Source organism: Oryza glaberrima, chromosome 1, assembly GCF_000147395.1.
Source record: "Oryza glaberrima chromosome 1, OglaRS2, whole genome shotgun sequence".
In the NCBI taxonomy this organism is placed as follows: Eukaryota; Viridiplantae; Streptophyta; class Magnoliopsida; order Poales; family Poaceae; genus Oryza; species Oryza glaberrima.
Window position 1 is genome coordinate 18,504,052 of NC_068326.1, and position 27,545 is coordinate 18,531,596.

General features: G+C 42.6%; 3 protein-coding genes and 1 pseudogene across 3 annotated transcripts; 2 read left to right on the forward strand and 2 right to left on the reverse strand.

Moving 5' to 3' along the window:
• Positions 1–11,953: 11,953 nt before the first annotated feature.
• LOC127759415 (cysteine-rich receptor-like protein kinase 15) lies at positions 11,954–16,393 on the reverse strand (annotated as a pseudogene).
• A 1,087-nt stretch (positions 16,394–17,480) lies between these two features.
• Positions 17,481–19,213, forward strand: LOC127784928 (putative pentatricopeptide repeat-containing protein At1g64310). The gene has a single exon (XM_052312354.1). It carries the CDS (start codon positions 17,497–17,499, stop codon positions 19,207–19,209), a length of 1,713 nt encoding a protein of 570 aa, XP_052168314.1. The 5' UTR covers positions 17,481–17,496; the 3' UTR covers positions 19,210–19,213.
• Positions 19,214–21,094: 1,881 nt separating this feature from the next.
• Positions 21,095–24,309, forward strand: LOC127784920 (lysM domain receptor-like kinase 3). The gene is made up of 10 exons (XM_052312342.1): positions 21,095–21,768; positions 22,072–22,275; positions 22,354–22,493; positions 22,590–22,679; positions 22,815–22,920; positions 23,106–23,257; positions 23,337–23,434; positions 23,508–23,646; positions 23,783–23,881; positions 23,973–24,309. Exons 1-10 carry the CDS (start codon positions 21,105–21,107, stop codon positions 24,135–24,137), a joined length of 1,857 nt encoding a protein of 618 aa, XP_052168302.1. The 5' UTR covers positions 21,095–21,104; the 3' UTR covers positions 24,138–24,309.
• Positions 24,310–24,373: 64 nt separating this feature from the next.
• Positions 24,374–27,314, reverse strand: LOC127784970 (WAT1-related protein At5g64700-like). Its single transcript, XM_052312402.1, has 7 exons — positions 27,135–27,314; positions 26,979–27,041; positions 26,348–26,464; positions 25,647–25,896; positions 25,393–25,551; positions 24,762–24,913; positions 24,374–24,650 (listed from the first exon to the last, which is right to left on the reverse strand). The coding sequence occupies exons 1-7, from the start codon at positions 27,305–27,307 to the stop codon at positions 24,530–24,532; spliced, it is 1,035 nt and encodes a 344-aa protein (XP_052168362.1). The 5' UTR covers positions 27,308–27,314; the 3' UTR covers positions 24,374–24,529.
• Positions 27,315–27,545: the final 231 nt, after the last annotated feature.

Below are 27,545 nucleotides of genomic sequence, written 5' to 3' on the forward strand. Positions count from 1 at the left end.
CTAGCAAATTCGAATTTCAATTGTTTAACTTAATTACTCCTATATTATAACATCTATACGCTCTCATTTTTTTTCTCCCCACACAAATCTCGATGCAATAATCTAGACTATTTTCCTTCTCTTTGCAAAAAACTTGATATAATCTTTTTTTTAAAGAAACACAGTAGGAGAGGCCCCCGCTGTTAAAAATGCTTTATTAAAGGCCAATAAAAACAAAAGAATTACAACATTCTAGTCCAATTTAGGATTACATCTTTGTCTCTCTCATTTAATCTAAACAACAAAAGGAGGAGATCAAGTCTCCATATGGTAAATATTCTCAAATATATAACCATTCCTCATTTTCCAGATATTCCAAGCCCCTAACAAAAATATTTCCATAAAACACGGTCGTGAAGTAGGCATTTAGACTTCACATGCCCAAAGCATTCCAACATCTCATTGAAAATCTCGATATAATCTATTCATTCTCTCTGCACAAATCTTCATATAATATGATGGTAGACATTGAAATTTACGATGTCGCTGTAGTGTACTTACACACAATAATACAATACTTACATTTAAAATATTTTTACCAAAAAACTTATGATTTTTTTACCAATTGTCTGATTGTTCATTTGCAACACAAGTGGTTCTTTCGAAACAAGATCATCTACCATAGTATTGTATTGTCCTCTGAGTTTAAGTGGCTGATATGTGAGCCCCACATCTAGCAGGTCTCACATGTTAGTGACCCACGTCAGGACACAGTACTGTAGAGGAGACTCACCCCGTTCTTTTGACGGTTGTTCGAGTCGCGTGCATGTAGTGGCTAACCTTCTCACTATGGCAAGCCATAACACCTGCCGTAGCTAACTAGCTATGCCAGCGCCAAAGCAAGTAGAGAGTATTTGCGATTTAGTCATCATCATGTTGATTTTACATTATTGGTGGGGCTAAGTAGTTATTTGATTCGATAGAAGTTTACTGGTTTGGTTTAATTAATGGGATGTAAGGGCTATGGTGGAATTGTCTTATGTCTGCAAAAATGAAGTCAAACGGTAAAATTTAAGGCAAATTTTATTTCAGGACATCATAACTTAATTTATAGATTTAATTACATCATGGGAGAAGATATTCTTAAATTGTGGATATGTTGTTGGACATCGTACCCATTAGAATATTCATTTCCGGCTAAATAAGGGAGAGAAACGGTGTAAAAGATAAACAATAGCCCTAGTCCGAGATGTCAGCTCTTCATCTATCTTATCTCTTTCTCCCAATCTCTTCCTCCTGATAGCACCTTCCCGTTCCATTGTTGCCCCAACAACGATGAGCATTTCACGAGCTCTTCCTCCCCCACCCCCAAGCAACGGCATGACGGCACCGGACCTAGCATAGGTGGCGGCGAAGAACTGGTGGCTTCAGGGAGCTAGGTTGCCCCTGTCCCCACATGTCAAGGTCCATTTCTCCCTGGGTGAGGTAGGCAAGCAGTAAAAGGAAGGCATGTAGCTTTTGATTGCTTTTACTGATTTTGTTCTTCAGTAGAATTATTGAGTGGCATGAACATCTAGGGCTCCAAGCATATCCACGGGGGTAACCAGAAAAAACTAAATAAAAAGGACAGGGTTTGAGATTGAGAAATTTGGTCACCAATTAGGTCTCAAGTATTGAAAGACTGAATTTTGTTCAGTTAATTTAGTTAGTAACCCTGATAAACTGAACAAATCAAACATACCGAGTTTTGCCCAAAATGCCGAAGCAGCCCAACATCAAACCCTAACTTCCTCACCTAACTTCTTCCTCCTGGCTTCCTCCAATTTTCATATCGCACACCTCACCTCCACCATGTAGAATGCCGCCACCTTCTCCTCCGTGACGCCCCTTCATTCTCAATCTCCCTCACACTACATCGCCTTCTCTTCCTCGAGCAGACGTACTCGGTAACTGTACGTCTCCATAGAAGAATTCCATTAAAGCATGCTAGCTAGCTTCAATTCCATCGGCTAGAGGGGTTCAGAGAGAGTCGATCGTTTCAATTCATGTGTTTTAAGTCTTTCACGTAGGAAGAACCGGTGAGATCGATATATATGATCGATCATTGGGAAATTATTCTATAAACTCTCGAGGTTGTGTCCTCTTGTTATTTGCATGTCACTTAAATAGTTATGGAAAAATTTGAAAAAAAAAATAAGATATATTAATGGCTTATGGAGAATATTGAACTTAAAATTCAACTTTTATATATCGCAACGAAAAAAAATTAATTTAATTTGTTTTTTTCGTTGCGACATGTAGAAGTTGATTTTTAAGTTGTATGTTTGTAGAGCAATATATTATATGTTAATATATCTTCTTAATTTTTTTTATAATTGTTTAAGTGACATGCAAGTAAACTAGCGTGGACATTCCCTCAAGAGATTAAAATCCACTTCCATCGATCATTCAGGGTAATGTCGTCGCTAGCTACATGTGCAGAGACGCACGTCCTATATACGTACGTTGATCATGCCGCTGTGGTCATGTCGTTGTAAGCTGGTGAGGTGGTTGCACTGTTGCAGCACCGGTGGCCCGGCGAGGTACGACGAACGCTCAAAACATTCACCACATTTCACTGACATGCATGTGAACTCACAATATTGATAGTATTGGTGTTTCATCTTAAAGTAGTATAGCTATGCCTCTTTGTATCTGGCTAATTTAGTAAGCATAAAAAGAATTAATGGCAAAAAATATGTAGCTGAATAGGTAGATAATTTTAGACTTTCGTTGCTTGCTGGGTCGGACACGTGTCTGCGGGCCGAGGAGGAGGGGAGAATAAGGGATGAAAGCGGGCCGGCTCGGCTGTGGGCTGAGCGAGGCCATGGGCTGAAAATGGCCCAGGTGTAATGAGGATTTTATTTAGATTTTTATTTAAATAAATGGTGAAATGATATTTGTATTATTAAAAATAGCAATTAAGCTCTGAAAATTCCAGAGAGTGTAATTAACTATGGAGAATTTAATAAAAATTAAATCCAGCCATATCAGTTTTATTTCCTACACTTACTTTACTTTTCAATTAATTTAAACACCTACCTACTTAAAAAATACAAGTATTCTGAAAATTTTAATTAAGTAATGTAAATCTTTCTTTAACTCCTCAATTTTATCATCTTTTCTTCCCGTTGCAACGCACGGGCACTTTTCTAAAAAAAATAAAAAATCAAAGATGATACAAAATCATTATCGTGTACGGAGTACAAATCACAACATAAAAACCGACCGATAATCCCCCAAAATAAAAAAGAAAAAAAAGTGGTGTTACCTATCATTTGAGACTTTTTCTAGCGAGCAAAAGTACCAAACAGTGTGAAAATAACTTTGGTTAAAACAAATAGTTTTAGTTTTAATACACCGTAGCGAAGCACGGGCATTTTGATAGTAAATATATATTTTTACTTACAAACTCGAAATCTAATATGAGTTAATTAGGATGGATCTAGGATCTGCCTTAGCTAGGTTAGTAGCGATATGGCGAACGACGAGCACGATCATCCATACCTAAGTTTGCTTTAATTAGTTACACGAGAATGTAGGAGCGCTGTGGGAGAGGACGTACGTTGACCTGTGATGGATTGGCCAACACGAGAATGTAGGAAGCTGTACTTTGCCCGCGCGCTTCATGCCTTCATGCAGAGCCACAACACAACACGAGAAAGAAAGAAAGAAAGGGCGGCCGTCCCGGCCGTCCGGCGCCGCATCATAAAATCCTCTTGAGCGACGTGTGACGGGCCACAGCCCACAGGGGCCTCTAATACCGGGCGCTGACGGCCAGCAGCATTAATCGCGCGCGTTCCAGCCCGCTACACCTATACTACCTCTCTGTCTTTGCATGGGCTGCCCATCATCCCAAGCGCCCTTCGTGTTTGTCAAGATGGGGGTTTTCTGGTGTGGGAAAAGTTCATTTGTGATCCCTCAGTTTGTCACCGAGTTTGAAATCCATTCCTAAACCACAATACCAAGTATAGCTCATTCCCGAACTCGCATAATCAGGTCAAATTTCGTCCCAGGGCTGTATGTCTTCTGGTTTTGTCTGACGTGGCATTTAGACTCCGGTCAGTTGTGTTGAGTCAACGTGGGACCCACGCAACCAATTTTTTCCTCTCCCCCTCTACCTTCTGCAAGAGAGAGAGAGAGAGAGGAGGGACGGAAAGAAGAGGGGAGGAGTCGCAGCGTCCCTGGCTCCTGCTCGCAAGCGGCAGAGACGGCGAGGTGTTGGGCATGGGGAAGCGTCATTGTCGCTGGGGTGTGGCTCGCACGCGTTCTAGACGAGGGAAAGAGGAGGGAACGAGAAAGAGGAGGATGCTAATGCCGACCCACCACCCCCATTATCCTCCCCTCTGGCTGCATCCCCCTCCCCTCCTCCTGGATGGCCTCAAGCAGCCTTCGCGCTGCCGCCTCCGACACCGGCTTTGCCTGCTATAGGGTCAGATGTTAAGTGGGCTCAGTGCCAACGATGCTGCTGACCCACCACCACCACTATCCCCCTCCCCTCCTCCTAGATGGCTTCTCACAACCTCTCCTTCGCCTCCTGTAGCCTCCGTGCCACTGCCTCCGACATCGGCACTGCCAACTGCAGGATCAGATGGTGAGCGGGCTCGATGCCGGCGACGCCGACGATGCCAACAGAGAAATGAGAAACAGAGAGGGAGAGGGAGAAAGAGAGGATGTGTCACTGACATATGAGATCACACCAAATATTTAACTTTTTTATTTAGGTTGGCATGTGGGTCCCACGCTAACTTGGTCATCATGTCAGCTAAAACCAGCCGCTATATTACCTTGGGACCTCCAGTAATCCGGTTTTGCGAGTTCGGGGATAGGTAATACCTGGTATATCAGTAACAAATTGAAGACCTAAAGTGAACTTATTACTTCTAGTATTAGGTCTTAGGGATGTTAATTAAACTCGGCATAAAGATGAGGAACGACAAGTGGACTGATTCCTTCCTGTTTCTACTTAGGAAAAAGTCTGACTTACACCCTTGAACTGTTGGCTGAGTACAAATAACCCCCTAGACTCAAAAACCAAACATCGCTCACCCTGAACTTTCAATACCGGATGAACCCTCTGTCATCTATAGAGGGGCGGCGGCGAAGATGGCCATGGCCTGTGTCGATCCAGTATTAGGAGGCGGCATGGTCTGAGGCCATGAGGAGGTCGAGGCTGGACCAGCGGTTGGAGACCGGCCAGGCACCAGGCAGTGCAGAGGAGCTTGCCATGGACGAGGGGCACAGAGCTTTGTGAGTAGAGATGGCTCTCCCTCCCCACACGCTGGTGATGAATCGAGATGGCGAGGAGGGTGGGATAGGAGTCGATGTGCCAATGACGTCAGATCCAAGCGATCAGAGGTATATCTCGAGCTCTCCTTAAGGGTCAATGCTGGTAGCGACAGGAAGCGGAGCTCGAGGTTGGGGTAGCCATGACTCACCACCTCATCCTCTGGCCTACAAGAAGGGGCGATCGGAGCGGGAGGATGTTGGAGGTGGTGGCCGAGGAGCCCGAGCCTCGGGGAAACATCCTCAAGGGCGACGTTCGATAACTTGCTGCCATCGTTTAGGCTCGGTGGCCCATCCATCTGACGAGGAGCTCTGCCTCCATACCATCGACCTCTGCCCCATTATCGCACTACCACCCCGTCGAGTCGTCCCATCTCCCTCGCTCTCGTATTTCTCCCGTAGGTGCGCTAGTGCTCCTCCTTCGTGGTGAGCTCAATGGGCCGACCACGGCCGCCATGCTTTAGAAGGGGAAGGAGAAGAAAGAACTAGTCATTTAGGAAGTCAAGAGAGAGAGAGGTGAGATGGGAAAGAGATAGAAATAGGAGAGAATTTGACAAGTGGTCTCAACCAATTTTTTTTAGAAAAATGTTTGCTGACGGACTGCCACGTAGGACCAAAACAACTCTGGGTTGACTCCAAAGAGTTATTTGTCCGGTTTGAATAGCTGATGGTGTAAAATGTCTGGTTTTCGAGTGTAAGGGGGTTATTCGTACTCACCCAGGTCTAGGGGTCTAATTCATACTTTTCCTTCTCTTTAAGATCTTGCATGCCCACAATTTGTAACGAGATTATGAGATTTTTTTTTAGGGGTGTTTTTCTTACCCTTTTTTTCAGGGGAACCTTTTTAGAAAGAGAGGGAGCGGTTTTTGTGAGGGGAGAAAGGAGAACAAATGTGATTTTAAAGTAGTTAAGATGTCCAGTCATCTTATCTCTTCTATTCCCGACCCGCTCAGAGACGGGAAGAGCAGGTGGGCAGCGTGGCTTGGTGATTCTTCCTCTTCCATAATGCCAATGAATTCGAAGCCCCATCATGGCCTCCCTCCAACGTGCTTCTCCCAACAATCAGGTTAGCTCTTTGCCGGTTAGTCTCCCCCAACCGCACCTCTCCTACCTAAGATATAGCTGTAAGCAGTACCACCACCTCTTAAACATGCTGCACAAGCCCGTTCCTCCCCGGGCACTATTCTCCCTGCCCAATGCCCTCTTTGGTCCCACGATTAACATCGCCACCGATTCCCAACGCCAGTCAGCCACTCCACCCACCATCACTCTAAGCCCAAACAATCCTCCACCCCTACTTCGGAAACCTGAGCTAGCTAACAATATTTTGAATACATGGCACATTGTTGTTACATTGTGGGATTAACTTTTCACCCTTGAAATAGGACCACATCACCTTAATGTGTATTTTTGTTTCTTCTTCATATCGGTGCTATCACTGCCACCATCACCATCCTTGCCCTTATATGTGCGATGCTTTGCACAATGGATACGCATCCAATCAATATACTCACCCTGATACAACATATAGCCATTTTGACATGCATGAATTTTTCGTACTTTTATTCTAAGTGGGCAGACAACCTTTTTGCTTTATACAATGTTTCTAAAGAAGATCTCCTATCAACGATAACAGCTCTGTGAAGCTTTTGTTAGTATAACCATTGTGTACTTTCATCTTTAGTAGTAATAGGACGACATGCAACTTAGTGTGCTTCTTTTTGCAACCAGGGTAAAGCAGCACTTTTGAGTCCTCTACCATGGACTTGAACTTCTCAAAGTCCCTGCCATTGGTGTAGCCCCTCTCTCCACAACATATGATCTGATTATATCAAGTTCATCAGTCTCATATCCACCTTTGTCATTCGATGCCTCTACACTGCCTTCTTCACTCTCTACATCATCATCCTTAGCATGATTGTTTTGAAATGTACAGATAGGCATGTGAGTGAACTTGTTGGGCATGAAACAGCCTCTCACTCATGCAATCAATGCTTGGACAAGGCAAGTATTCTAATGCATCCTATAATTCGGAACTCAAGTCATCACAATCATGAAGTAGGTCATTCCCCTGAAATACTCTAGGGAGCCACACGATGCATCGTACATCCATTGTTGCTCTATTTCAAATCTCGCTACCTACGAAATTATTTAAATTAAACATCAACAAATATATATCACTTACTAAAGAAATACAATACTAGACCTAGATTTATTTATTTTCAGTCCAAGACCAACATTATCAAAACATATGACCATCCTGACTTAGGGCCTGTTTGGCACAGCTCCAACTACAGCTCCACTCCTCCTAGAGCTGGAGCTCACCCAAACAGTTTCAGCTCCACCAAAACTGGGAGTGGAGTTGGGCAGAGCTCTCTCACAAAATGTCCTAGAGTTGTGGAGCTGGGTTTAGGCAGCTCCACAACTCCACTCCAGACTCAACTCTTGAAGTTATATTTAGGAGTTGAAGCTGTACCAAACAGGCCCTTAATAAAATAAATAAGTCTGCATCATTTACAGTAAAACTAGTGTATGATCTCTAAATTACTTGAAGATAATAGGTCACCTATATTTGTGGAAACATTACAATCCATAGTTCATAGGTCATCATATATACTACAACTTACTAAAAAGAACCAATGTAATCTCCTAGTTACTCAATTCTACTATTTATAGGTGACCTAGATTTATCAAATAAATATCACTATCCCACAATATAATTGCTATTGACCATAAAAGGGTAGCACTAATTAAATTGAACTCAAAATGAGAAAAATAGATCTACTTCAACAAGAGAAATTAGCGAATTGTGCTGATGAATTTAATAATCCATGAGACACAATTACCATAAAAACTTCTTGCAAAAAGAATCTAACATTGAATTCACAACAAATGAGGGAAAATGGAGAGAGAGAATAAAGATGAACTAACCTTTGAGCACCCAAACACATAGATATCTCTCAAATTTTCAAGTATATGGAGCAAAACCTTCCCCCCTCCCTATGACAAGTCGAGCAAAACCAGCAAGCCTTAGAGTATTTCAATCAGTGTTGGTATTATTTGGTTGCACTACAATCAGTGTTGGTATTTGCTACGCACACATATAAATCCACAAGTGCATGGATACCACTGTAGCACTTTCCCTTAGAGTATTTCAAGGATATCGAACACAAGGAACGTGTGTGTACTATCTATGAACAAAATTCAATCCAAGGACAACAACTGATGATAGTTTGGTTAGAGAGGATTCCTATGTCTTTTAGTTAGCTACTTAAGTTAAAAGTAAAACTCTATCGAATGCTTCAAGCATTGGCTCTCCCTTTGCCTGCCAGGATGAGTCTAGCCTTGAGCTCTATGATGTTCCCTAACATGGAGGGATATAAAGGACGAACATAGCTATCACCACCTACTGCCTACCTCACTTTCCGTGGAGCACACAACATACGAAGGTAATTTTCAACCTAGACACCATACCTAAGTTATTTATTACTACTCCAGCCTTGCGCAGAAGCTTCCTTTTCATCCAGAGTACTAGTACTAGAGCACTCAGTTGCACACTAAGCAATGAATCCGCACTGATGAGAATATATCACACTTAAAAAACTAATTAAAGAACATAAAAACTCGAATACTTAGTTTATAAAAGGAAGCATCCGCTAAGGTACAAGCGAGAGAAGAAGACTAACAATCCTAGCTTTCTCCAAAACTCCTTTGGAAGTATGCCGACAGTCCATCACTCCATAAAATTCTCGGAGGAACTCCGATATTTTGGGGCACTCCTTCAGAAGCTTCCCCTCACTCTCTACTCAAGCCAACATACTAAAGTAAAGTCTAAAAGTGAGTTGTACTCTATTTTGTTGTGCAAATTAGAGTGTGTATTAGCTCCTCCTTGTATAGTGTGCCAATGACGGTTGGAATGGTGGTTGTGGAGGTCGATGCACTGGTAAACGTCATTGGGAGACCATCAGGGACATCCGCGTGGAAGGTGGAGATGAGAGGAGCATGATTTGCGGAGGAACGATGCAAGGTCGGATTCTTCTCGTAAGTTTCTCTAGATTATCAATGAAGTTTGAAGGCAAGCCGAAACCGGTCATACCTTACCTGCTTTCACATAAAGAGAACAAATAAATTTTAACCTTTTTGGACCAAGCTTCACTAATCATAGTTATGATTATGAATATATGAAATATATTCTTTAACTAGGGCCTTCCCCGGCAACGGCGCTAGAAATGCTTGTTGGTATTTCTTACGGTCACAGATGAATCCACAAATACACGGATACTACTGTAGCATTTCACCTAGGAGTATTCTAAGGGTATCGTATTTATATTTCCGCAAGGAAGGCGGCGGTGTAAAGATAGGGTTCATATATCATTAATGAAACTATAGTTACTTTTACCATAGTCTAAACATGGGTTAATTGATAATATGATAAATGGTTAGTGTGACAGACAGGAGATTCACCTCTAATAAAGATATACTAGGCAATGGAGAAGAACTGAAGAGAGCTAAGGTTCATATGTAGATCTATACTAATAATGTTTAGTATACACTTAACACATACATGCTTACAAGACTAGGACTTAGTTCTAGGCACCTAGGTACTATCGAGAGACTACTTCCTATTGGTTTGCCAGCGTGGTTATGGCATTTACAAACTCTTATGTCATACCCGGACGTGGAGGAATATAAAGGACGGACATGGTTGTTACCACTTGCCACCTACCTCACGTTTCGTGAGGCATACCCGCATCCAACGACATTTAACTAACCTAAGCACCATGTTTATGTTAATAAATAATATCACTAATTCCTCTAGGACACCCATCCTTCATACGGACAAGTTAGAACTAGTACAGCCCGTTAAGATCATTGGACCGTTACCGTAGCATAGATCGACTAAGTGAAGTATATAAATGAAGTATAAACTATTCATAGAACACATACCTAATTGACTAGTACATAAACTATGAACCCGATAAGAAGATAATTACCTTATTAAACTATAGTCTTACAAGAGGAGTAAATTACTAAAGACATACCGGAATCTCCGAGAAGACTATAGGACCAAAGACTACTCCAAGCCTAACTGAACTACAACTAGAGAGAATACAATATATGGAATTAGAGAATTGCTCCTTGAGGTGCATGTTGTGAAGTGAAAAGGCCTTCACTATTTATAGCCTTGTAAAGACGGTTGTAAGGCGGTTGTAGAGGTTGGTGTAGTTGTAACTGTCATTCGGGAGCTCTCTAGAACATCCACATGTAAGGTGGTGATGAGAGGGGCTATGATTGGTTCGTCCAACCCTGGCCTGGACCCCACCTCTCGCCATCGACTTCACTAATCACTGCACGTGGGCCCCAATAGTGGTTGAGGACGGTTTAGCCCCAACTTTTAGTCGGTTTGAGCTTACTTGTGGGCCCATCGTTCCGTGTGCTCGCATGTGATTCACCAGAGGTATGTTTCTTTGCATGCTGGCTCATATAACTTTTGCATACATAGTATTTCTCCAATAGAAGTGGAACTACATTATTTATTACTAATATACGTGTAAAAAAATGTTAGTTCACCTTTAATTATTATGGTAGTTGACAATCGAAATTGGTACTTAACAACCGTCAACATTCGCTTTCCAGAGCCCCTAATTGCTTTGTTCCCAAGTGTTCACTAAAAATAGTTGACACATTAGATTCATCCAATCAATGTCATCATGTTTTGACCTCATGTGATGCCTCCAAGATCATCGAGGATGATGACAGATCCAAGACTGACCACTTGCTTCATGTTAACCACTTCATGCAGATCAAGCATGTTGACCATCGTCACTCCCTCCTTGTTCGGAATCATTCCAACCAAGTTATCTTGCATGATTTCCTGGCCGATGTTCATTCCAAACAGGATTCAAGGGCTACCATATATCGTGTAGAAAATATGGCATGCCCCTGAGACTTACGAAAGCACCAAATAACCATATAGAACACCTATACACCTATGAAAAGGAACCCCCCTCCCCCCTCCAAAGTAAGGAATTACATTCCAATCACATATGAAAACCAAGACCTTCTTGAGGAAGACTGCAGTGGACCTACTCGCGCTCACCAAGGACTCAACCGAAGATTAATAAAACTACCACTATGAGTCCTCGGATGCGTGAGGACTATGGTAGAAAGGCCTAGCCCTATGAAAGAGATGAAGGAGGAACCCAACAGCACAACAATCAACCCAAGCCATGACACTTAAGAAGCCCTCTTGAGATCTAGTCTTTGATCCACCAAGAGCCACTAAAGCCAAGCTTCCATACATCTGACCACCATCTTGTTGGAATCCTCAACGAGCCTAGCAGATTGGCCTAAGATAGACATATCCACCCATATATAGTTGTGTTCATATAATAATAAAGCAACAAGCCTACCCTGGCTGTCAAGACATAGGGTTATTACTATGAGGAGTGCTGAAGTCTGTATAAAAATACATGGCTTGTCTGACTGGCATCCCCCATAGGAGATAACACACGCAAATAGAATCTAAGTATACACGTTTCTATTGTAAAGATTTTTATCGAGAACAAAAGCAGATACAGTTCTTCAATGGAGCAATGTGCAATACAAAATATTTTGACACGAGATGACCCAAAACAACAATTGAGAACTATCTACCATCTACAACAGACAGTGTGATACCATTAGCACTAGGTGCCATAATAACAGTTGATGGCTCTTCCTTTGTCACCCTCATGTGGTAAAAAGCAGGGTACTTAGGCTCAGGTAGGGTCATACTCTCGCTGGTTAGCATCGCAACAACCTCTGACATAGTGGGTCGATCTGCGGCATTCTCTTGCACACAAAGCAAAGCAATGTTAATACATCGTGCCATCTCTGGTGTATGAGACTCTATTACTAATGATGTATCTATGAGTTGAAGCCATGTTTCATCTTTCCACATCTGCCATGCCTATAAAGATGAAGATAAAGATGGAGATTAAGATGCCATGTTACATCGTGCCTTTCAAAATATGTAAGTGATCTTCATGATTTTAGATAATTCTATGACTCTAGAAGAAGTGAAAAAACAAAGAAACATGACTTATGATGAAAACAATGCCGACCATGCCATTCAAAACTGTGTCCTTTCCATTTTCGGGAGATTAGGAACTCGAACCATTACATATTTATATGATAATAATACTTACGTGTCCAAGAAGGTTGATAAAGTCTCCATGCCGATGAAAACTTGATGTTCTTTTTCCACTGACAGTCTCGAGAATTAGCACACCGAAGCTGAATACATCAGATTTGATTGAGAAAAGGCCCTCGGAAGCATACTCTGGAGCCATATAACCACTGAAAGGATAGTATATATGTAGGAAACATTGAAGTCACTCGGCAGTATTGGCAGTATTATGTACAGTTAGGATGTATGAATTTGTAAGAATCTTACTAGGTCCTGACGATCCTTTTTGTATTCCCTTCAGTATCATTTGTGCTAAATATTTTTGCAAGCCCAAAATCTGAAATTTTAGGGTTCATTTCATGGTCCAATAGAATGTTGCCTGCTTTGAGATCTCTATGAATGATACGCAACCGAGAGTGCTTATGCAAATACAGAAGTCCTTGTGCTATCCCATTTATTATCGCAAGGCGTTTATTCCAATCTACTAAAGCTCTTCTTGTTTCATCTACAAATCAGTTTAACACAGATATGAGATATATAAACAAAGTAACTTTGACAGTTAGAGATAATAAACCAAAAATTATATACCGAAAATGAAGAAATCCAAGCTTTTATTTGGCAAATATTCATATACTAGTATTTTCTCCTGTCGCTGATAACAGCATCCCAGGAGCCTAACCAAATTTGTGTGCTGGAGCTTAGCTATGAGCTGAATTTCATTTTTGAACTCTGTTAAGCCTTGCCCTGAATGAGAAGCAAGCCTCTTAACTGCTATCTCCACCCCATCAGGAAATCGGCCCTAGAGACAAGTGCAAAAGAGATGGATTAGTGACACAAGTGTCAGTTTCAATTGTCTTTTGAAACTTGACTAATATTACGACCAACTTAATCAGCTAAAGCAGAGTGAATTGCGTTTTATAATATGCAAATTAATGAATAATATGTAAAACTGTTTGATTTGCCTCTATATGTAGGGCGTAGGCTCATGCTTGTGTTTTCTTTCCCGTCTCACCTTGTATACAGGACCAAAGCCTCCTTGCCCAAGTTTGTTTTCTTCTGAGAAATTACCTGTGGCCTCTAATACATGGGAAAAGTCGTAAACTGTGAATTCTGAACTCCTTCCTTCTAGTCCCCAAATTAGTGCTTCATCTTCATGCGTGTTCATCTTACCTAAATTACGAGTTAATGTGATACTTTCAGTTAATTTAGCTTACACACTCATACACATTAATTGCATATAGTACATTTCCATGTAGATAGCTGACCTCTTATATGCCTTGTCAATATGACGCAGATAAACAATGCAAGTAGTGGAGCTACCAAGGCAATGGCCAAAACTTTGCTTATCGGCTCTATTTAGTTATTAGTACGATGCAAATGGTCAGTTTGGTTACAAAGCTTGAAAAATGGAATGAAAGAAATTAAAGGGCATGTAATATTGTGCTTACTCTTGTATTTTGGCGTTGGTGGTGGCAGCGAGGCTGGCTGCGGTGCTGGACTTGGAACAATAGCATTCGACGCCGACGACCCGGAGCTCCACGTGGGCGCGCCAGTGTAGAACTTCTTCGTGTCGTACCTAGATATAGGTAAAGGCTCTAACCTTTTCAGCCTATAAAATTTAAGGACTGGGTCTAAAATAAGGGTGGCTACTTGGCTGAACTTTTGTTCATTTTTTATGGTGGAACTAAAAATATTGAGGGCTGCTATACAATAGTATCCCGTTGGGACAGAATGATACCGGTCAGGTATCTGGTCCTGATACCTTTGAGTTATCATGTCCTAATAGTGATACCTAACCAGTATCAGGTGATAGATCACTTGCGAGGTATCAGGTGAAACATGTTAGATATCAGGTGATTCCTACCACATATCAGGTGATACTTGCGAAGTATCAGGTGAAACCTGTCAGGTATCAGGCGATTCCTACCACATATCAGGTGAAACTTGTCAGGTATCAGGTGAAACCTGTCAGGTATCAAGTGATCCTTACCACGTATCAGGTGATACTTGTGAAGTATCATGTGAAACATGTCAGGTATCAGGAACCGGGCATCGCCGGTGGTCCCACCGTCCACGTCTCATGCCGGAGCTTGTCACTGGCGGCGGCATCCTCCACGGTACACGTCACGTCGGAGCTCATCGCCGGCGGCTACGTCCTCCGTCATCCACTCCTCATGCTGGAGCTAGTCGCCAGCGCGCCGCATCCTCCACCATCCACATCACGTCGGAGCTCATCACCAGCGGTCGCGTGGCCCGCGTCCTCCGTCATCTACGCCTCACACTAGAGCTAGTCACCAGCGGCAGCATCCTCCACCGCCGAAGCTCGTTGCGGTAGTCGCGTCCTCTGTCATCCACGCCCCACGCCGGAGCTCGTCGCAGACGGCCGCATCCTCCTCTGTCCACGCCAAGTCGGAGCTCGTCGGCGGTGGCCGTGTCCTCCTTGCTCCACGTTTATCCACTCTGGCGACAGCTCCATCCCCGACCGTCGCAACAACCCACGTCCATCAGCTTCGATGCCGAGCTCGCGCTGCTCCTCAACGTGGCACCTCTCTTCGATTCTGCGACGGCGGTCAAGCCCCGCGCGTCGCCGCCATCCTCAACTGGCGCGAGTAGTTGTGCTGCGTAACGATGACGCCTAGGGCGACTGACACCACGCCGCAACCTCACACGAAATAGGCTATCTCAGCCGCAACACCGCCGTGAAACGAAACCTGGTTGTGGCCATTCTTATCCGTAAGTGCGTGAGGCTGGGAGAGGATGACGATCCCGTCCTGAACGCTAGCAATGGTATCCCTGTATTTAGCATTTCCGAAAATATTTTGAGAAACACTAGGTAGGGTTGTGAAATAACCAAAACCATACTCCCTATTTCATATTATTAGTAATTTGACTTTTTTCTAATCAAACTTGTTTAATTTTGACCAAATTTATAAAAAGATATATTAGTACTTTCACAACAAAACAAACACATTATCAAACTATATTTAATGCTAGATTTAATGAAACTAATTTCATATTTTAGATGTTAAACTTTTTATAAACTTGATTAAACTTAATAAAGTTTGACTTAAAAAAATATCAAACGACTTGTAATTAATATGAAACGGAGGGAGGGAGGGAGTACCTCAGATTACACCACAGACCAAGAACACGCCCTCCTTGCCGCCCAGGGAAGCTCGCCACCGCCCGATCGCTGAAATTCGTGAGGCAGCTGTAGCATATATCTTCAATCAAGTCTGGCGCGCACTGCGCCAAGCAGTAGAACTCCCGCGGCACTGCGGTGGTGCTACTGCTGCTCCCGTCGTCCATCTCCATGCGGATCGCCGCGTAGTGCCTCCTCGTGGAGAGAACTTGCCCTACCACGTCGGTCAGCATCGTCTTCAAGAATCCGGTGAAGTTCGTCGTCGCCGTAGGCCGGCTGTCGTCGTCCCAGCCAGGTAGCATGGGCTCCGAGGTGAGGTTCATCAGGACAAGCGCGCCATCGACTATTTCCGAGGTGTTGAGACGGCGGACGGAGTCCATGTTGAGGATGTCCGTGTCGGAGAAGCGGAGGAGGCACTCGTCGTAGTAGATGGCGGCGTCCTTGCTGCGCGGGCACAGCTGCATCGCGCGCCTGAACGCGGCGTTGAAGCAGGAGCTGCAGGCGGGGGCGTCGTCCACGTCGCCGCGGCAGAGCGCGACGGCGTAGACCTTGTCCGGGTCGGCGCCGGAGGAGCCCTTGACGAATATGCCGCCGCCGGAGCCTTCGGGAAAGAGCGACGCCGACATGCCGTCGAGGTTGAGCTGGTACATGCTGTCGGCGGTGTAGTTGCTGGCGCCGCAGGTGTGCCATGGCTGGGCGGCCACCATCACCATGGGCGCCATCGCCATGCCATTGCCAAGGATGATGAGCAGCTGCAGGACGATGGGAATGATCATGGCTGCCTATCCGTTGACAAGGGGATGTGGATGTGGGTTTCTTAAGCAGCGACGAGCCGACGACCTAGGAATATGTGAAAAAAAAAAAGGTCACCGCGCGCTAGTTGGAGCGTTGCATGTGGACGGTCAGACTAGCTGGTAAAATGCAGGGGTACACCGTACACGTGTAAATTTATATACAGAACTGAGGTATATATTGATATCACAGGCAACTAGGCAAGACAGTAAAAAAAATAGTGGCTTTTCCTAAAAATACCACATCCGTCACCCAGCCGTTCGGTCAACAGATGCCTAAGGGAGAAATTAAAAGACCCAAAAGCTAAGTCAACTCAACTCGATCCACAGAGAGCGATAAGAACTAATAACTCAACTTGACTCGACAGTATAGGCAGGCGATGCTGACAAGGATCTGAACATCTGTGGAGGAAGGGAAGATGGTTGTTTGCAAGTTTGTTGCAGGTTCCCTCCTAATCTAGAACACGCCCAGCGGCACCGATGGCTGGTGCCGTCTTCTTGCCGCGTTGCCAGCGGAGAAGGGGAAGAAGAAAGGGGTACGGAGGGGCATTTAGATGTTCGGAATTGCTAGAAAACTTGCGACAGTTTTCTTAGCCCTTAGATCCGCTCCGAGATTCGTGCGGGCAACAAGGAAAAAAAACAGCGGAATATAGTGTCGTGGAGGGGAATCGAATTAGGGTGTGTTTAGTTGAGGAAATGAAAATTTTTGGGTGTCACATCGGACGTTTGACCGGATGTCGGAAGGGGTTTTCGGACACGAATGAAAAAACTAATTTTATAACTCGCCTGGAAACCGCGAGACGAATCTTTTGAGCCTAATTAATCCGTCATTAGCACATGTGGGTTACTGTAGCACTTATGGCTAATCATGGATTAATTAGGCTCAAAACATTCGTCTTGTGATTTCCTCCCTAACTGTGCAATTAGTTTTTTAATTTATCTATATTTAATACTCCATGCATATATCAAAGATTCGATGTGATGTTTTTAGGAAAAAAATTTTGGGAACTAAACAACAGGGCCTTAGAAGCATAGTGAAATGAAACTATGCACTAACCTATGTTCTGGCCTCTGACCGCGTCCATGGTATGCGCGGGAATCTCCCGCCCCTCACCGCCGCCGCCGCCGCCGCAAATGGCGCCGCCGTCCTCCTCCCACTCCCCCACGCGAAGCAGCTCCACGCGCGCCTGCTCGTCTCCGGCCCCGGCCCCACCCCACCCGACCACGACCTCCGCCTCCGCCTCCTCCTCCTCCGCTCCTACGCCGCGCGGGGCGACCTCGCCACCGCCGCCCGCCTCCTCGACGGGGCGCCGCCCTCGCCCCTCCTCCACAACGCCCTCATCCGCGCCCACGCCCGCCGCCTCGACCTCCGCGCCGCGCTCGCGCTCTTCGCCCGCATGCGCCGCTCCGCCTCGGCCGCCACCGCCACCGCCACCGCGCCCGACGCCCACACCTTCGCCTGCGTCCTCCGCGCCTGCGCCGACTGCTCGCGCCCCGACGTGGCCAGGGTCGTGAACGGGATCGTGGTGTGCGCGGGGATGTCCTCGCATCCTGTCGTCGGAAGCGCGCTCGTCAGCGCTTACGCAAAGCTTGGGCCAGTCGGCGATGCTCGCCGCGTGTTCGATGGATTGCCTGAGCCGGATTTGGTTCTCTGGAACTGCATGATGTCTGGGTATGGGTACCGGGGAATGTGGAACGATGGTCTTGATCTCTTCTCCGCAATGAGGAAAGCTGGGGAGCGACCGGATGGGTACTCAATGGTCAGCTTGGTCTCGTCTTTCTGGAATCGTGAGGCGCTAGCTTTCGGTCAAGCAATTCATGGAATGTGTATCAAGGGAGGTTATGATTCAGGACACCATGTGAGGAGCGCACTTGTTAGCATGTACTTCAGGTGTGGGTGCATGGATTCGGGCCACTCCTTGTTTGGTAACTTGCTGGATGCAGATTTGGTTACATGGTCTTCGCTAATTACAGGACTACTGCACATCTGCAAGTATGAGGAGTCATTTGGTTTGTTTCGGCAGATGTGCTACACGGGTAGGAGACCTGACAACATATTGGTTGCTAGTCTACTCTCGGCGTGTGCTTCGACGGTAAATATTAGTTATACCAAGGAGATACATTGTTATGCATTCAGGGTTGGAGCTCACACTGACATCAGAGTCTCGTCTTCTCTGATGGATGCTTATGCAAAATGTGGTTTTGCTGATTTTGCATATGGAGTGTTCTTCCAAATGCCTGATAAGAATTTAGTTATGTACAATACAGTCATATCAAACCTTGGATCTCACGGGTTTGCAACGAAAGCTATTGAAGTCCTTGATGAGATGGTAAGTGACAAGCCCAAGCCTGACAGCGCTACCTTCTCAGCATTACTTGCTGCATGTTGTCATGCGGGTCTCTTAGATGAAGGGTGGGAGTTGTTTAGGAGAATGAGAGATGAGTTCAACATAGCAGTTAAAACAGAGCACTATGTATATATTGTGAGGCTTCTTGCAACATTTGGTCAGCTCAAGGAGGCGTATGATCTTATACAAACGATGCCAGTACCAGCAGATTCCGGTGTGTGGGGTGCATTGCTTTGGGGTTGCTGTGTCCATCGTGATTCCAGCCTTGGTAGGATCGTTGCTGACAAGCTCTTTGAGTTATATCCAGACAAGGCTTCCTACAGGGTCATGCTCTCAAACCTTTATGCATCCCAGGAGATGTGGTGGGATGCTGAGGAGGTGAGGGAAGAGTTGTCGAATGAAGATGTGCATAAAAACACAGGGATTAGTTGGGTTGGCAATGCAAAGAAATAATGATTGGGCATCTATCACTAAGAAACACTACAAAGATCAAGTACAAATAAACTCTGTATTGTGTGCTCGGATAGAAATGTAATATTGTGAAATTACCTGAGACTTTATGTTTGTTCAAATTGCCTTCAACATATATTCCTTTTTGTTCTATTATTCACATAGCATTGTTTATGCTGTTCTTGTGTATAAGCATGCGATTTTAATATGCATCCATGAAACTCTCTGTTTCTAATTCATGCATTACATGTTAACGTTGTGTCGTTACATGAAGTCGAGCCTCCTTTAAATACATTGTTTTTGCTTTCTTCAGATGGCTATCTTGTACCTCTGTTTAGTTTCCATAATTCCTTGTAAGTAAGTTATATCTCACTTCTCCTGCTTCTGCAGAGTCAAACGTATATATAGATCTCTGCTTTACCAATATGTTTGTTACAGGTATGCTTAACTTGTATGACGTTCATTTGCTTTCTCCTCCAAAGCCCCTTGGATGACTTATCAGCCCTTATTTGTTATTTGGAGCTCAGGATCAATCAAGCCATTTCTGTTAGTCTGAACCTATCAGTTTTAAATTATGTTCTTTATTTAATGCTTATTTTTGTATTCCTAAAGCAAATGTAGATAAGAGAAGAATTATGATACCATATCATTGTGATACTTAAGAGAATGTTGTTATATTATGTTTCTATGGATTGAGCACTCACACCGCATTCATAATCCATTTGTTCATTTTATTTTCTCATCGCAAAAAAAAAATTACATGTTAATATTAAGGTTCTGCACCCACATATCTGTTTGTTTATTCCTGTAGTAAGTCATTGGAGATTTTTTTTTTCTGTAGAACTCTCTCTATTCTATCTGTTCCATTGATTGGTAGAGTATGTATGTGTACATATCAACATATGAGTTTATGGGCCTAATGGGCCTCAAAACCATGCACATGCACAAGTACACAGCCTAACAGTTTTTCAAACTAGAGTCTCAGATAATGGTATTGAAGCTTAGTCAACCTTAGTAAAAATGTGGGTTAGATACTTGCATGTTTATGAAAGCTGGAGAAAAATTATGCATACTTTTCATTAATTGACTTTACAAATTACACAAAATTCAAAATTCTGTGGTGGTTCAAATAGTTGTCACAAAGTTGTCGATTCAAAACTAGCAAGCCAACAGAGATGGTTATATTGATTATTGCACACTAACATGGTGGGGACAAACGTGTATTTTTTTTTTGTAAGAGGCTCATAACTTATTGCCACGTCAATAAATTCTTGGAGAAGTTCACAATATCAGTAAAATGTTCCTGTTCTTTGCTCAGGGAGTACTCTTAGCCAACTTATAGGTTCTTCTTACAGTGTAATAATTTGAATAGTCTCTCTGCAGCAGCAAGAAGGAATACTGGCATATCATTTTTTTTTCCATGTGCCTTGAACAGCCAATGCTGCTTCAATGTCTCTACATAATCATTCTGTGTCATGCTGTCCTTTTCAGTGAAATATATTTTTTTATGCTTGTAAGTGTAATCCAGTCCTCAAGCCTTGCAAAACAGGCCAAATGTTGGAAGCCAAAACAATCTTGACTCTTTCATAGTCCATGAGGTCAGCAGCTAGCTGACCAGATTTTTTTTAGTACTAAACCAGAATTTTTAGACATTGTAGGAAGCACCCTAACCTGAATCCTTAATTGTTTATGATGCCATCTTCCTATATGCCAAGACATGTGGAGCTTCAGGGAAGCGGATTAAACAAGGAACCATGGCATCAAGTTATATCACAGCCGGCATTGCCAGGCAATTGACATCTCAGGAAGTACCAAACAAGCATTAGAAGCCAGAATTGGAGTAACAGATAAACTACCCTCTGCAACCAAATCCCATTTGCCTTCCCTGTGGCTCCACCATGTCCAAGCATGGTTTCTTGTTCTTCCTCCTCTTCTTTCTGCAATACCTTCACACCATCATCTCTTTGCTTGATTCACCAGGAGGAAGCTTAGCATCACTTCCAGAATGGCAACCCATGCCATGCAATTCTGTATCTGTCAACCCCTTATGCAACTCATACCTCTATGTCACCCCAGAAGGGCGCAATTTGTCCGAAGTAGCCTCTGATTTCAGTGGGAATGCATCTCTTTTCCAGCGCATCATGCGGTTCTCTGGTTCGGAGGACTTGCTGGTGAATGTGCCGTGTGTGTGTGAAGTGATCAATGCCACCATGACTGGTCTCTTCCATGACACTAACTACAGGGTGAAGGATGGCGATACGGGTGACATTATCAACAGCAAGACTTTCAGTGGGCTCGCGTTGAATGTTGGTGATGGTCAGATCCTGCACAAAGAAGAGAAGTTGATCATTCACCTTCCATGTGGATGCTCCTCGACAGCGCCAGAGGGAGTGTTGTCTTATGCAGTTGAGGATAAAGATACCTTGGGGAACATTGCAAGCTTGTTTGGATCAAGTTCAAAAGATATCTTGGACTTGAACCCTAGTCTCAAAGATCCTAATTTTATAAAGCCAGGGTGGGTTTTGTTTATCCCGATGGGAGTTGCTGGTTCCTCAAACAAGAGTGAGTCACTGTTACTTTTTAACAGATTCTTTTATTTATTTATCTTCTGAAGTACTGAAAACTGTAATTTAAGACTTTACAAGAACAAGTATATTGCACTACTGGTACCGTTGACATGATATTAGATTTAGTGAACACAATAAGCAGATGGTTTCATGATTGCTATTCAAGTTTACAAACCGAAACTAATTTTCTTTCGATCACAGGATCTCAACTGCTGTGAAACTTGTATGTACTACTTTTTGCTCCTTTCTAACTGGATGCTGAACCTTTGCCTCTCCTTTCTTTGTTTGATGATTTTAGAGGTTCGTGGTTTACCAATCATAATAGCAGCATCCATATCAGCTGCCATGTTGCTCCTATGTGTGTTGACCATCATACTTCGCCTGAAAAGGAGATCTACTCTACCCAGTGTTGAAGCACCAGCGCATAAAATGGAGAAAATTCCCAGTAACACAAGCATTGCTGCACTGGAGAGTCGTTTCTATCCATCCATGAGAATCAATGGTCTTGTTCTTCTACCTTAAATATTATATTCGTGTTTTTACACATCCTTATTAATATTATTGAGTTGATTGGTTGCAGAAATTGATCCGTTCCAAACGGAGAGGCCTGTGATTTTCAGCTTGATAGCAGTTGAAGATGCTACATCTAATTTTGATGAGAAGAGGAAGATTGGTGAGGGAGGATATGGCAGTGTCTACCTCGGTTTCATAGGAACACATGTAAGAAACCTCTAAACTATCTTACAGAGGTTACTATAATCACAAAGCAGTATTAGATGATCATATCCCTATTCGAAATCGTGACCTTCATTGCAGGAAATCGCAGTCAAGAAGATGAAAGCAAGCAAGTCAAAGGAGTTCTTTGCTGAGTTGAAAGTGCTGTGCAAAATACATCACATAAATGTGGTACGTAGTTAGTTACCAGGAGGGAGATACCCTGGGTGATGATTGATGGAATGTTTTTTTTTTTTCCTTCGAACACATGATTCATGTAATGTGAAGAAAGTTTTTCTTTATCATTTTCAATTCTATTTTACATAGGTTGAATTGATTGGTTATGCTGCTGGGGATGATCATCTGTACCTCGTTTATGAGTATGTCCAGAATGGATCGCTTAGTGAACATCTCCATGATCCTTTGCTGAAAGGTATGTATTAAAATGAGAACCGGCATTTTCTTTTGAGGTAACAATTGTTATATCGATGTTCCAAAAGCAAACTATATATTTGGTGAAACTTACAGAATTATCAATGGAGTAACTGTTTCTCATATTATATGTGTGTTGCCCTTATTTAAGACTTACATGAGCTCTCTTTCATGTGATATTTATAGGCCACCAACCTCTATCATGGACTGCAAGAACACAGATAGCAATGGACTCTGCACGTGGTATTGAATACATCCATGATCATACAAAGACCTGCTATGTGCACCGTGACATCAAGACCAGCAATATTCTGCTAGACAATGGTCTACGAGCTAAAGTGAGCCATGCAAAACCCATCAATTTTCAGGTATGTCTGCTCAGATATTCCATCTGTTTGATTATCTTTTGTTTAACAGGTTGCAGATTTTGGCTTGGTCAAGCTCGTTCAGCGTAGTGACGAAGATGAATGTCTGGCAACTCGTTTGGTTGGAACGCCAGGCTACCTTCCACCAGAGTTAGTTTGATTTACATCTACTTGAGATGATGGTGTTTCACATGTAGTAACACTAATACCAGTAATCCTGCAGATCGGTTCTTGAGCTTCACATGACTACCAAATCCGATGTGTATGCATTCGGAGTAGTTCTTGCAGAGCTTATTACTGGTCTCCGTGCACTTGTACGGGACAACAAGGAAGCTAACAAGACAAAATCTCTAATCTCAATTGTAAGACCTGTTGCAGCCAGTTTTGAATGTTTCAGCAGAATTGTCGTTTCTCTGATTGGCACACTGATCTTTACCCAAGTGTGCTCAATATATATTTAATGAAATCAAAGGATCAAATTGGCCATTTTGTGAACAGATGAGGAAAGCATTCAAACCAGAAGATCTGGAGAGTTCACTGGAGACAATTGTAGATCCCTACCTGAAGGACAATTACCCCATAGAAGAAGTTTGCAAGGTTAGCAACACTGAAAGTTTGCATTCCGATTGATTCACTGAACATCCCAGTTAATTGACCGATGATAAGTTTTTTTTTTGTTGTGATTTAGTTGGCAAACATTTCGATGTGGTGCCTCAGTGAGGATCCACTGCACCGCCCTGAAATGAGGGAGGTCATGCCAATTTTGGCTCAAATTCATATGGCTTCCATAGAGTGGGAAGCATCACTCGGAGGCGATGGTGAAGTCTTCAGTGGCGTTTCCAATGGTAGATGATGGAGCAGCATTGCTTTGGTAATTGGTACAGAGAAGAATGCACTCCTTGTTTTTTTTGATTTGAAGGAGAGCTATTTGTTGTTGTGCATTTTGGGAATTTATATACTGGGTTCCTCACTAACTGTTGATGTAATATGTTTATATTGGACACTCCCTTTCCAAGCAGTTTCAGTAGCGACCAAATTAGTCATCAAATTCTTTAAAGAACATTTGACAACATAGATTACGATGCCATATATCACTCCAGAAACACACAGGTTAGTTTCTTTATATAATGCACAAAGGTCAGCTACAGGCAGTTCCTCTCTCTCCAATTGATTGAGCAGAAGAAAACACACAACACATAAACTGTTATTGACTATTAAGATAGGTCCATGAGAAAATAATCTGGTCTAGACTTGTGTAGCCTGAACTGGGAGTGTAGCTTCTTCCTTGCTGGCAATTGCTTGTTCAGCTTTCTTGGCCCAAAGAACGCAGTAGAGACCGCCAACCATCACCACTCCACTTATTATGCTGCAGGTGAAAATCCAAATTCATGGTGAATTCCATGACAATTTTTCATTTTTAAAGAGGTTATGAAAGGGCAAGAAGTGAGCTGATCAGTAGAAAGAGAGGTCATAATACCTTCCCAGGGTGACTGCTTCACCCAAGACAAATGAGGAGAGCACTATTGTGACAATCAGAGTTATGGGCATTGTCATTGCCAAGAAAACCGGTCCACTCTTGTCAATCACCCATACTTGCATGTAGTATGCAAGTCCAGACACAAGTGCACCCTGCACATAAATAGTGTTATCACAGTATTTCAGTTTGTTGTTTACGTTGACAGTGTTTGGATTAATAACCAAAGGCCTGGCCATTAGAAAAGAAATTGCCTCTTCATCAAAATCTTGGTTAAAAAGAAAAGCATGACAACATAAGTGAAACTATAGGATAGGGGGAAAAAGGAAAATTTAGGGAAATGTGTTCAGATGAGTTGATGAAATAACACAAGAAACTGTCAGAACAATGTGGAAATGTAGTTGTTCTATGGAGCAAATGTAATGTTATTCCATAAATGAGACCAAATATAACAGGGTAAATATCAAGGTTTCAGGATGTGCAAGTTCCTGCCAGACGCATCATTAGGATCGGAACACTTTTTTTTAAAAAAACCTGTAGTCTAATGACAAAATAAGATTGTTCAAATATATGAAAACCCTGAAGTAACCAATATTGGTTGAAAATTGGCACAGCCCGAGGATATTGCACTTACTGAATAAATCACGGCGATAAGACCTGCATCTAGTCCCAGCTTCCAGCGCGAAAAATCTCTTTCGACTGCTAGAGCAATGAAGAAACACTGAATGGTTGCAAAGACCATCTGGATAGTTGTGTTGAGTAGCTTAGAGGGATACACCTCCAACATAAGGCCCTGAGGAAGTACTATCTAGGTAAATATCATGAACACACCCAGAGTACTACTTGGTCTTGTTAACATTTTAAAGTTGCTCTTCGAAAAATCCATACCTGAAGAACTGTCCAAAGAGCCCAAGATGTTGTAGATAAAACTGTTAAAAAGATCCCTGATGTCCATGCCTTTGTAGTATAGGCAGTACTCCCAGTAGGGACGACATTTCGACTAGAAAGATGCTGAAGGTTCAGAGACTTCAATTCAGGTCCCTGGTAAAATGCGAGTATGATAACACCAACAATGGAGAAGAGTACACCAAAAACTTTTGCAATCCCATGGATCCTCTTCAAGTTTAAAGACTCCATCCTACAAGGTGCACAAGGATAAATATCAGAATCTGAATAGCATCCTCAAGTTTGTGGAAAAACGAACAACACTACATCATGTTTGCAAAATTTTTGGATGTAAATGTTTTTCAGTCTCTAGCAAGTTAGCTGTTGCCACTATTTATTCCATGGACATGATCTGAAGATAGACCGCTTTAAAAATTATTTCCTTTCACATTTTCATGATTTAGAAGGGATTTAACTGTAGTAAAATCCTATATGATGCTATGCAAAAGGAAAATATTGGACAATTAGCTAGCATAGTTGACTATTCATTTTAAGGGTCAGTTTACCATATGTCTGTTTTAGTATAGAACTTTGGAGTAGCAACATGAACAAGAATAGACAAATGAAAACCTTTTTTTTTACAAAGCATGCAAGATGTAAAAATGAAAAGCTTACCCCATTTTTTTAGATAATGAAAAGCTTACCCCATAAGAACTGCCAAGAAGAAGGCCACCACTGGTAGAAGGTTAGATATTGCAGATGATGATGTTGCTGAAGAATAACTAAGACCAAGGCCATATATGTTTACTGACCCAGCAATTCTACAAGAAAAGGAAATAGGCATAAAATGATCAATGCTTGCCATAAGCACAACAGCAAAAGGATTTCATAACTGATGCACATGGTTAACAATTATGTAGAGAAACCGAAATAACTAACTATCCTTTTGGTGACATTGTACCAATTAGAAAACCATGAATTGGATCTGTTGGGAACAGCGTAATTCAGGAATATTTCTGTAATTACAGATAACTAAATATATACTATGTATAACCCTTAAAAAGAGACAAAATAACCATATGTACTGCACTGTAACCAAGAACAATACAAATTCCCAATTTACTGGAAAAATATAAAAAGAAACGGACAAATAATTGAATATGAAAACAAAGGAACTCTACACACAGTAAAGCAAAAGGCAGAACATCAGCACAGAGTGCCTGGGTAATAAGAGCCACAAGTTGAAATTAATTCCATGCAATGTTTCAGGTAAACATCAATATCAGATAAATAAGATTAAAAGAAGTACATAAAGCATATGAAACTTTGGCTTACCCATATAATGCATGCACAAATAATTTTAGCAAGATTTTGTATGACAACGGTGAAGCAGTTTTCCTGCACAAACACACACAACAACAAGAACAAAAATAATCTCAAACATATGCTTCTATGGTGTCATCCCAACAAAAGTTAGCAAAATTTTCATACCTTTCTACCACAAAAGCAACTGGAACTAGGAATAGAATAGCAATTGCATGCCTGTAGAAAACAAAAACAGTTGTGCTCATGCCTCTATTGAATGCGATTTTGGTTACTATCTGCACACCTCCATATATGGATCTTATGAAGAATGCAACCACAAGAACTTCTCTATTCCCCATGAGATTAATTAGTGTAATTGAACTTGTATACGTAAACTTTGATTTAACGTCAGTTTATATAGGAGGGTTGATTCCTGTTGGACCCAGTTTGTAAATTACTTTGACATCAGCACACTCCACTATCAAACTGGATTTAGGTTGATTTTAGGTAAAAGTAGGACCCTCTAAGTCTAAGGTGATCCAGATAGGAAATGCATATTCACCATCACAGAACACCTAGGCTACCCCAACTTAATAA

Bases quoted from the DNA above. Each gene is read 5' to 3' on its own strand.
- LOC127784928 (XM_052312354.1), top strand. From the start codon at position 17,497: ATGCGCGGGAATCTCCCGCCCCTCACCGCCGCCGCCGCCGCCGCAAAT.
- LOC127784920 (XM_052312342.1), top strand. From the start codon at position 21,105: ATGTCCAAGCATGGTTTCTTGTTCTTCCTCCTCTTCTTTCTGCAATAC. The intron at 22,921-23,105 runs GTATGTATTAAA...TGATATTTATAG, and splicing joins CCATGATCCTTTGCTGAAAG to GCCACCAACCTCTATCATGG. The intron at 23,435-23,507 runs GTTAGTTTGATT...GTAATCCTGCAG, and splicing joins CCAGGCTACCTTCCACCAGA to ATCGGTTCTTGAGCTTCACA.
- LOC127784970 (XM_052312402.1), bottom strand. From the start codon at position 27,307: ATGGGGAATAGAGAAGTTCTTGTGGTTGCATTCTTCATAAGATCCATA. The intron at 27,042-27,134 runs GTATGAAAATTT...GTGTTTGTGCAG, and splicing joins GTTGCTTTTGTGGTAGAAAG to GAAAACTGCTTCACCGTTGT. The intron at 26,465-26,978 runs GTAAGCCAAAGT...CTTTTCTTGTAG, and splicing joins TTTGTGCATGCATTATATGG to AATTGCTGGGTCAGTAAACA.